The 11,114-nt window shown below is 50.3% G+C and overlaps 1 protein-coding gene across 1 annotated transcript; it reads right to left on the bottom strand.

Annotated features, from left to right (window-relative positions):
• Positions 1-7,592: 7,592 nt before the first annotated feature.
• On the bottom strand, positions 7,593-11,114 carry HTR1A (5-hydroxytryptamine receptor 1A). The gene has a single exon (XM_063320974.1). The coding sequence runs from the start codon at positions 10,766-10,768 to the stop codon at positions 9,527-9,529; it is 1,242 nt and encodes a 413-aa protein (XP_063177044.1). The 5' UTR covers positions 10,769-11,114; the 3' UTR covers positions 7,593-9,526.

Genomic DNA, 11,114 nt, shown 5'->3' with positions numbered 1-11,114 from the left:
TTGTAAAGACTTCTGATGGAGATTATATATGTGAATTATTTTGCTCTTTATGGTAATCTACTCTGTATTACATGATTTCACTTTACTATTACTGCTACTAATCTTCTGCACACAATAAGTCCTAAAATCCACCAAGGAAAGGAAAGGAAAAATTCAATTGCTCAATAAACAGGAAGCTTTCCATGCAACAGGAGCACTGACTATAACCATCCTTAGTTGTTGAAACACAATGGTAAAAGCTGACTGAGTTATGAGTGAAATTACATGGCTTTTTCTTTTCTCTCTTTATTTATCAAAATCTGAAGAAAGTTCTTAGAATGAAATGTAATTTTTTCTGCTTCCAAGTCATATGTCACTACCCTTTGCTTTTTCCTTTTCTTTTTTAGTAAAATACAGCTACTGAAAATTAAAATGTTTCCAAACTGGAAAGATGAGTCGTGATTGGGACTTTAAGGATTTGAGTGAAATAAAAAGAGGTCTATGTGACATATCAGAAGGCTATTGCTTGTTGCCATGCAGGTACATTTCTGATTACCCCATAATCTACCACTAGTTTTGTCTCTTAGCAAGTTATCACATTTGTCTTCAGCAACCTAGGGCAGCACTAGTCTGATTTTAAAGTTGCAAGTAAACAAAAAACTTGTAAAAACAAGCCTTACTTGTTTTTTATTTACATAAGACTGCAATTCCAAATGTAATTTATCAATTTATTCTGCACATACTTTTCACAAATACTGTCACTTACTACAATTACATGTCCAGATACATAAATCGCTTACTTTACAGTAGGAGTGACGCAGTTTTCCGTGGACAGCATCACAACGCTTAGTAGTGGGTAAGTACTGCGGTATCCTACTGGCAGCTGGGACCTGCACAAGAAATTCTGCTCCCAAAGCAGGTCCCTTATGCAGCTGCCCATGCCTAAGGTGACATCCCTGCAAAGGCAGGGGCTGAGCCCCTGCCTGCTTCGGGGGTGGGCAGTGGAGTGGCGCATCCAGAAGCGCTCATCTCTCCTGTAAATAGCACTGCTGCCTCAGAAACTCTTGTGCCTGGGCAGTAATTTGATGGGGAGAAGCCAGTTTAGCCAAAACACCATTTTCGTGTAAAATACGTGAGACACTTTAAAATTACACAGTGCTGGTAAATTATTTCAATTCTGAATGTGGCTAGTGCCTTTTAAATGGCTATTTCACATAATTTCATTATGTCGATATTAGCAATGTATGTATTATGGGACATAAACTGTGCCTATGTCATAAGTCACTAAACACAGCCGCCACTTTGTATTGCTTGAAACATTTTTCTCCACTGAGTGGTTCATAAAGGAGATGATTAAATCTAGGTAAGACAAGATGTTACCTGTTTTCCATCGTGATAACTTAAATATTCTTTTTTGTATTGTTACAGTGACCTTTTACAACAGATCACATTCTGTTGTGATGTTGTGAAAACTTGTAACATTGTCAAAAACATTCCACGCACATTTACTTAAATTCCATAGGGAAGCATTGTTTTACCTGTCTCTACTAAGAGAGCCACAGCTTGTAAGGGGGTTGATGAAGAGGCAGAGTGCTTGTTATCCCATTTTGCTTGCTGAAGCCAGACTAGAATTTGTGCAAATCTGATTTTTTTTAAAGTTTTGTAGAGCCGCAGAAGAAAATGAGACTTCAAAGATAGATCTCACAGTAATTTCACTGTAGTAATTTTGAAAAACTAGAGAACTTTTACCGAGCAGTTTTGAGCAATTGGATGGCTTGCCCACAGAAAAAAGGGAAATAAATTCTGAGGGCTACAGAAAACGGCATTCTCAGGCAACTAGCCCAAGGATTTTCACAATAGGTGTCTGTAATTGAAGTGCAGTGGGGAAAATTGCCTCTTTGACCTGTATGGTGTTTTGATTAAATGCACGTGCACTGAACTATGACAAAATAATGTAGCGTATCAGCTGGCTGAAGACATAATACACTAAATCCATGCCTTCTGCAATTCTTCCGAAGACAGCCGTTTTCTTCAAGGAACAGACTTGATTCAATGAGTTTCCTGCTTTTTTTCTTTTTTCTTTTTTTTTCTCTACCTGGACTTTTTTTTCGCACTTAAGACAGCTAAAACAAGGTATTAGGCTCTGCAAGGAGAGCTTTAAACCTGGGAATTCCCAGTTTTAGCTCCAAGTCTATTGCCGTCTAATCACAAATGCACATGGCAGGTGCAGAGACTAATGTGATATTAAAGAAAATAGCTGTGAATCCTAAACGTAACTCCTATCAAAAAGGACATTCTCTGCATCTGTTTTATAGTTAGATGGGCTTTGCTGACTTGTTACAGGTAGTTTCTCCTCTTAAAGGGTAAGAAAAAGCCAGAGTCTATAAACATTGCACACTCTTGCATATCAAAAATAGTGAAACAAGGCCAACCCGCTAACAGTGTGTTACTGTCCTGTCTACATTAGCTCTCCTGAAAGCAAGAACGACATTGGCGGATACAACCATCAGTTTCCTGCAGGAGAGCAGGCACTCCAGGGAGCCCAGACAGTCAAGGCTGTTTTGATCAAAGAGACGACCCCTCACAGATGTGTGCCGCTAACTCAGTAGCACCAGTTCCAGGGCTTGAGCCAGAGGCCGGGAGAGAGCCCATGGAAGACCATTCAAAGGGAGGAGGAAAAGCCACCTGCCTGGCTTGCAGAAAGCTGGCAGTAATTCTTAGGACTGTGTACAATAAAGGCAAAAAGCAAAGTGTGCTGGAGGCAATTTTCAACAGGCAGTGTGACAAGATCAGACCCTCTTTGGCTCAGACCTGGCCTGGCCTGAGGTTTACAATAATCTGCCCAGTGTGACGAGAGTAGTCTTCTCCATTTCAGGAGCAGAAATTTCTGAGACTGAATTCCAGTGTCCAGCCTCCTCTCCAAAAGCAGGCTGAGCTGATTCTGTGTTGTGAATGCTCACACTTGCTCACTGCTCCTCTCCTTCAAGAGACTGCACATGCCAAAAAATTCCTCCAGGGCAAACCCCAAAGGCTATCACAGGTAGGTCTCCCCCGGGGCCTTTGGCTGCATGAATTTTCCATGTTATTCACCACCTATGGGAAGCTAAAGAAAGAGGCTGGAAGATGAGGGAAGTCAAAGGACCACCAATTTGAAGGCAACACCCGGACTGGCATTTCGTCTGCGCTAAGCATAACTTTTCCAAAATCTCTGCCTGACATCAGTACCTAGATGACAGGCAGCTGGCCAAACCCGAGTCCAGGCAACACCTTTGAGCGTGGTCCAACTGTTGTACCTGATGATTTGGGTGTCTGTCTTCAAACTCAACCCAGCTTCACTTCACCTGGCAGCATTCTTCCAAAGCCCGCCTAGAAATGAAAGTCTACTGAGATCTTGACTTCAAAGACATAATGTTTACCTGTTAAATTTAGTATCTTCTCAAATATTTCACAACTCACTATGGTTCAAAAGACTTAGGCTTGGACTATAGCAATTCAAGCCAAGGACCATTATATCTATTTTATTTTGTCACTGGATAGTTTAAAATCATAACCAGCCACTTAGATATCAAATTGAAAAATGACATCTTCCTTCTGAGACACTTAACAAGAGACTACGGTATAAGCCAACTCTGTCCTACCAAGCAGGTTTCAGTTTAAAGATCGGACTGCACATGACACTCCCTAGTGAGGATGTGTGTGAAACTCTATAGCTGTCCTGGTTTCAGCTCGGACAGAGTTAAATTTCTTTTTAGTAGCTGCTGTGTTTTGGTTTTGGTATGAGAAAAATGTTGAAGAATGTTGATAACATGTTTTTTTTGTTGTTGCTAAGTAACGTTTGTATTAGCCAAGGACTTTTTCAGCTTCTTATAGAAGCTGAGAGGGAGCATAAACAGGACAAGCTGGCCAAAGTGATATTCCATACCACAGACATCATGCTCAGCTTACAAAGGGGGGCTGGCTGGCGGGCAGGGATCTGCGATCACTGCTCAGGATGAGCTGGGCAACCAATCATTGGGTGGTGAGAGACACTTGTGTTGTATCACTTTATTAATTTATTTTATATATTCTTTTACCATTGTTAGTATTGTTGTTGTTTTCTTCTTCTGTAACTGTCGTATTAAAATGTCTTTATCTCAACCCATGAGGTTTTTTTCTTTTCCCCTCCTTTTCTCCCTCTTCCCCTTACACTACTGAGGTGGGGAGGGGGGTAGTGAGTGGGCAGCTGCATGGACCTCACTGATGACTGGGGCTAAACCACAAGAGCGTGCGCTGTATGATATTCCCTCTAGTCAGTTCCGTACAAACTCCCTTAGGAGTGGACTCCTACATCCGCCCACCAAAACCAACCGTGGTGGGAATGCCAGGAAGTAGGAACAAGTTACAAGTTAAAATAGTCCACAGATAACACCTTTAGCTTACATCATGCTCGTTGCTTCTGTATGTAAGTTATGGCTCAGTAGAGTGGGTGTAAATAGCTCTGAAATGTGAAAGTCAATTTGGAAGGATAGTATTGACTCTGCCTAATAGCAAAAGAGCTTCAAGTGCTGTTTAGTACAAACAATAAAACAAGATGTTATTACACTGAGAGCAGCTACTGACCTCTGCTTGTGCTGGCCAACATTTTCATTACAAGGCTCTTGTGCCTTTTTCATTTGTCTGTCTGTTTGTTTGTAAGAAATTTTTTTTCTCCTTTTTAAGACCCTCACTATTTTCAACAGGTCTGTGAAGCTTGCAAGAACCATCTGGATGGTCATGTGCCTTTTTCTCTTTTTTTTTCCTGTAGTCCTATCAAATTTTGTTCAGATTTAGTAAACTTTAAAATATTTTATAATCCATCTGTTTCCCATCCCTCATCTACATTCTGCAGGACAATGCTGACAGCCTGACAAACTAACTTGGCACGGACATCCGCAAAGCTGGGATTTGTGGCCGTATATAAGTGTTTGTAAAGGTTGAGTCTCCAGTCCTCCATGTGTTTGAGCATTTGCCTTTTCTCTTAACTGAGACATGTACAAAAACACCAATAAATCTTCTGTCACTCACTGTCCAAGTCAAGAAGACACACCGTTAAGTCAAATAACTTAGATTACATTCTTGCTATGGAAAGGATCATGCACTAAAGGTTTTTTGCTTCCAGAAGGAATTTCATGCTGCACAGTTGACCCTCTTTGTGGCTGGAAGTCACACTGGCTACCCAGAGATGAGAGGAGCGCAGCTGTAGACAGCAAGATAAGGTAAGGCTCACAGCAACATGTACCAAGCAGGGTGACCTGGGCTGACATCCAGAAATAGGGAAGATACAGTATATTTTGAAAGCGTGAGAGGTGTGACTATTTTAGATTTCACAGAGCCCCACTAGGATTTTCGCATGCTACATGATAGCCATTTGGATTTTCTCCAGCCGAATCCAGAGGGGTAATAGTCACCTGTACCATTAAAAATTCTTCTCTGAGCAGCTATGAAACAGAAATCCACTCCCAGCATCCTTTTCTGTTTCTTCTTTCTGAGGGATGAATTTTTTGGTTATGCGTTTTAATGTAAGATTCACAATGTTGCTCTGAGCAATGTTTGAAACTGCGGATTCATTCTAAAGAACAGATTTTTAACTATGAGGAGATTGGGGGATATTTGTTTGGGGGATTTTGTTGTTTGTTCCAGACCAACAGCATGTTTCTGTCAGAATGGGAATGCCAGGGAAAAGTAGGTAGTCTTAAATATTTTATAGGGAAAATTTCTATTAAAATAGATGAAATTGCATGGACACAAAATCCATTTTGCAGTTTGATCCAGTATAGATTGTGCCGGCACGTCTTTCCCTTTTTCCTATCCCATTGTATCCCCAGTCCCAACCATAAGTACAGTTGGCCACTGTAAGTGTGCTTGGACTGCTCTGCCAGTGCTTCTTGTCAGATGTGGATTCAGACCCAAATACAGCCTGGACTGGAGCCATGGAGCAGAGAAAATTCGAAGTTATGAAACTTTCTTCTCATTTTACAGCAGTCTAAAGAAGCATTTTTAAAGGAAGAAAAGGTTAAAGCCTTTACATCTGTGTCTATCTTTGGTATTCACAATTGACTCAAGTTGTCAAAACTCAGTTTTCTGCAGCTCTGTTTAAAACATAAAAGATTTTGCTTTCTATTTGGATTTTTCTTTATTCATTGCTTGAGCTTCCATAGGTCCTTTGAAACTGAGAGGAAGCTCTCTAAACTGTGAGGAGGTTGCTCGTTAGTGGAGCAAATACAATACTGCAACCAACTACAAATATTGATATAATACAGAATTGATTTCTCCTTAAAAGCCACTAAATCCTCTGTTTGTTTGGGTTGTGGGTTTTTTGTTTTTTTTTTTTTAATTTTAGTGGAAATCAAATGAGGAATTCGAAAAATACAGCACGGAAACAAAAAGCCCCATCTTTTCAAGCAGGCCGTTTCCTCCACATTAAAGATTCAATACAAAGGAGAAAAAAAGACAACAGAGGGAGTCAGAAATGTAAAACTGCTCAGAGAAACACTGTCCCCACTGAGGTCGGAGCGGTATTTCTGCGGCGGCCGATGCATGAGGCAGGGAGCATCCCGGTCTGGGGGATGCAGTAAGACACCCCGCGGCACCGTGGCTGCCGGCCCGGCGTGGGCGCCTGCGGGGTCCGGCCCGTTTGGCCCCGCCGCAGGCAGGAGAGCCGCCGAGCAGCTCTTTTCCCCGGCGAGGGGGGAGGCTGCCGCCAACCATCCGCCTGGAAAGGGGGTAGCAGGGGTCCGGGTCCGCTCCCCCCGCCTGCTGTCCGTGCGAGGAGCGGGCGCCCGCACCGGGAGACAGGTGGAAAAGCCGGATGGGGAAAGGCGCCTCTCGCCTCCCTGCGCCAGCCGGAGGCATCTGCTCTCCCGAACTCCCAAATTCCCCCCGCTCCCGCCCCAGCCGGCAGTGACGCAGGGTGGCTGGGGCATCTCGCAACCGCCGGCGGGGTTTCGGGGGCTGTGCCCGGGCTCCCCCCACCCCTCGCCCTGCAGCGCCGCGGTGGGAGGCAGATGAAGGGGGCACAGGAGTTGCACCCCTCCTACCGCCCTGCCTGATGCGGCTCCGGGTGGGCCCTGCCTCCAGCTACCGGGGCTCTCGGCGGAGTTGGACGGCCCCCGTCCCGCAGTCGGGCTCCAGACCCCGGGGCGCGGGAAGTCGTGCGGGGCCCGACGCGGCGGGGGGGGGGGGGGGGGCACGCTTTGGGATCGTTACCGACGAGTTTGCAGGAAGGTCTGCGAAGAAAAAAAGAAAAAAAAACCTTTTTTAAAAAGGTCAAAATGTGCCCAAACGCACTTGCCGGAGTCGGCAGGACTCGGGTAAGAAGGCGGCGAGAGGAGGGAACCCCGAGACGCGCCGTCCCCCGCCGCCCTGGCCGTGCGCTCCCGGTCCCGCTCCCCACCCTGCCCCGGGGCGCCCCGCCGCCCGGCCCGGCCCGGCCCGCACCCCAGGCCGGGGGTGGGGGGAGTTGTCCCAAAGTCACAGGGTACCCGAGCACGCCGGAGAAGTTTCGGCTCCCTAATCGCTGCAGGCTGAGTCTTCCGACACTCCGGCACTTAAGGAATATCTAGGACACACGTGGTTAGGAGTGATCAAAGAGGAGATAAGATCAAAGATCACTTTAATTGCGAAAATGAGGTCAAATAAGATTTTCAGAAAATCAGCTATATATCTGAGGCTGTTGAAAGCACTATTGTCATTTAATGTAAGCGGCTGAAGTTCAGAAATGACTGGACACTTACATTCACGTGACGCACAGATTTAACATTCCCTTTTACCTACAGGTAACACAGATTACACAAAAATAAACAGGAAAATATATATATATATATATATATTTGGTCAAGCATTCATTTCAGGCAGCCCGCCGCAGCCGGCCCAGCGCCAGTACCCGGCCCGACGCCATCCCCCCACCCCCACCCCGCCCCCGGCCCGAGAGCGGCCCCGGGACCCGGCCGCAGCCGGGGACACGGCAGGGAAAGGAGTCAGGGCGGGCAAAGGGACTGTGCGGCGAGCAAGGCTGTCCTGCCGCCCTCCTCCAATCCCGGTCCAGGCGGGGGAAGGGGAAAAACCCCGGGTTTCCCGGGGCCAAGCAGGTGGGGTGAAAGGGAGAGGGGGTATCCCCAACGTGCGGGGGGGGGGGCTTTGTGGAGCCGCCGCGCGGAGCAGCCAGGCCAGGTTTGGCTCTCTCTGTCCTTGGCATCGCAGTGACACTCTCTGCTTCTGGCCGTAGCTCTCAGCTTGCGGGAAGGGTCGTGCTTACCCCCGCCGGGGCTGGCCCGGGTGAGGGGAGACCCTGCCCCTTCCCAGCCTGAGCCGAGGCGCTGCTCTCTCCCTCTGCGGCTGCCGGCGGCGGCTGCTCTCGGCCCCTCCCCTGGTGCCACGGAGCACATGGCAATGTTTTGGTTGATCGGTTTGGTTCAGTTTGTTGTTGTCTGTTTGTAGTTTGTTTGTTTCTTAGTTTTTTGTTTGCGTTTTTTTGTTTTGTTTTTCCCCGAGCAAAATGTGCCGCAGCTGGCTGCGTCCGAAGCAACCGGAACGTCTCCGGAGAAAGTTTCAAACAGCTTAAAAAAAAAAAAATTAGAAAAAGAAACGCTACTTCGCAGGCTGCTTAAACTCTGCTTAAACTCCCTGTGCCGCTGCGTACGCGGTGAACTCAGGGACAGTCGCACAGCGCCAAGCCTTTCCTTGGTGGGAAACCCTCGGTCAAAGGCATTTAAGAAAAAATATCTCCATATAATGAGGGGAGCGGTTGGGGTTTAAGCCCCATCACCTCCCTGCGCTGTAACGAAGGGAAGCACGATGAACTGGAAGGTCCTAGCATAGAAGGAGAGCTGTTAGACACACGTTAACGCAGACGGGGATGTTGCTCTAAGTACCTTGCAAGGTTACAAAACACTTTTCCCCCAAGAAAATCCACTTAGTGGTTTCACAGTCCGGGAAGCGACGAGCCGAAAGCCCCTTCCTCCGCCCGGGGAGTCGTCTTCAGCCTCCGTACTCACACTGCCAGACCGAGATCCGACGCTGAAGCCCCGCGCCGTCTTCTCGTAAATCCAAGAAAAATCCCCGAAACGGCGGGTTTCTGCATAGGATGGTTTATTTTTACCAATGCTACTCGGGCAGACACTGTGGTTTACAGCAACCACAAGCAACGACCTGCAAACCTGAAGTCTACCCAGACTGATGGAGGGGAGGAAGGGAGAGCGGGAGGGAGGGAGGGGGGAGCGCCGGCGCCCAGCAGCGGAGTCCCGGCGAGGCCAGGCGAGGCGAGGGCGGCAGCGGAGCCCTCCCGAGCCGGGCATCCCCCCCCGCCGCCCCCGGTGGAGCCCTGCCCTGCCCTGCCGTTCCCTGCCCCGCGGGGCTTGTCCGACGGGCGGAGGAGCCGAGGACCCGGGCACGCTGCGGAGCGGGGTCCCGGAGCCCCCCGCCCTTACGCCGGCGCTGCAGAGGGGCTAGGCGGGGGGCACACTGTGGCGGAGGACAGGCGGATGGAGCCAGTGGCAGGAGCCTCCGCTGCCCCGTCCCGGCGCGGCGGGCTTCACTGCCGGCAAAATTTGCACTTGATAATTTTCTTAAAAGCACTTTGGAAGTCTTTGTTGAAATAGGCATAGATGATGGGGTTGAGGAGGGAGTTGGAGTAGCCCAGCCAGTTGATGACTGCCCCCAGCCACTCGGGCATGTAGCACTTACTGTCACAAAAGGGCAGGACCAGCGCCACGATGAAGAACGGCAGCCAGCAGAGGATGAAGGTGCCCATAATGATGCCCAGGGTCTTGACAGTCTTCCTCTCCCGGGACAGAGCCATCCTCCGCTTGGCCTCAGTGTTCTTCTCGTTGCGCCTCTCGAAGGAGGGGGGCGGCGGGGAGCCGCACGCCTCGCTGGGCAGCGGCAGGTGAGTCTTGGAGGAGCTGTTGCAGCGCTGGACCTCGATGATCTCCAGGGCGGCCCCGTCCTCGCCCTGCCGCACCGCGCCGTTGACACACGCACCGGGCTTGGGCTCCACAGTCCGCCGCCAGCCCTTGCCGGGCTCCCCGTTGCTTTTCTTCTGCAGGGTGGCTGGAGAGAGGGTGAGGCAAGTGTCGGCGATCTTCTTCTTCTCCGCTTTCTTGACAGTCTTGCGGATCCTGAAGCGGGCCGCCTTGAAGATGCGGCCGTAGAGCACCAGCATGAGGAGGAGCGGGATGTAGAAGGCGCCGAAGGTGGAGTAGATTGTGTACCCGTGGTCCTTGCTGATGGTGCAGGCATCGGGGTTCGAGCGGTCCTCGGGCGTCCTCCAGCCCAGCATGGGTGGGATGGATATCAAGAAGCCGATGAGCCAGGTCAGACTGATAAGCACGGCGGCCCGCCGGGGAGTCCGCTTGTTGACATAGTCGATGGGGTCCGTGATGGCCCAGTACCTGTCCAAGGCGATGGCGCATAGGTGCAGGATGGAAGAGGTGCAGCACAGCACGTCCAGCGAGATGAAGATGTCGCAGGTGACTTGCCCCAGCGTCCACTTGTTCAGCACCTGGTAGAGGGCCGCCATGGGCAGCACCAGCACGGACACCATGAGGTCGGTGACGGCCAGCGAGCCGATGAGATAGTTGGCCACGGTTTGCAGGGAGCGCTCCAGGGCGATGGCCGCGATCACGCAGGCGTTGCCGCTCACGGCGCACAGGATAAGCGTGCCCAGGAGCAGGGAGGTGAGCAGCTGGTAGCCTAGGGTCACCTCGGCGAGGCCGGCGCCGCCTGACCCCTCGGGGGAGCGCTCTGGGGAGGTAGTGTTGTTGGCCACATCCATGCCGGGCGGGGGGGTCGCTTCAGGAGACGGGCATGGGAAGAGGCGCCGGTCACTTGTGCGCTCCCCTGGCAGGAGGCATCGCCGCCCCGTCCGCTTTGGCCACGCCGGGCAGCCCCCCCACCCTCCGCCACCCCTCCCTCCCCTATATAGCGCGGCGGGAGGCGGCCGAGGCTCGGAGGACGGCGGCTGGCGGAGCCGCCCCGCGCCCGCCCATCCCCGCCGCCTCTGCCCAGCGCGCAGCCCCGGGCGGCGGGGGCGGCTCTCCCGCCGCCGCTCGCCGAGCTGCTGCCCCTCGCTCCGCCGCTCTCCCGCGCCGCTCCTTCCTGCTCTGCCTCTCCGCTCTCCC

This window comes from Chroicocephalus ridibundus, chromosome Z (assembly GCF_963924245.1).
Source record: "Chroicocephalus ridibundus chromosome Z, bChrRid1.1, whole genome shotgun sequence".
NCBI classification, from domain to species: domain Eukaryota; kingdom Metazoa; phylum Chordata; class Aves; order Charadriiformes; family Laridae; genus Chroicocephalus; species Chroicocephalus ridibundus.
The sequence above is the reverse complement of the archived record's forward strand: the minus strand, read 5'-3'. Positions and strand labels throughout refer to the sequence as shown.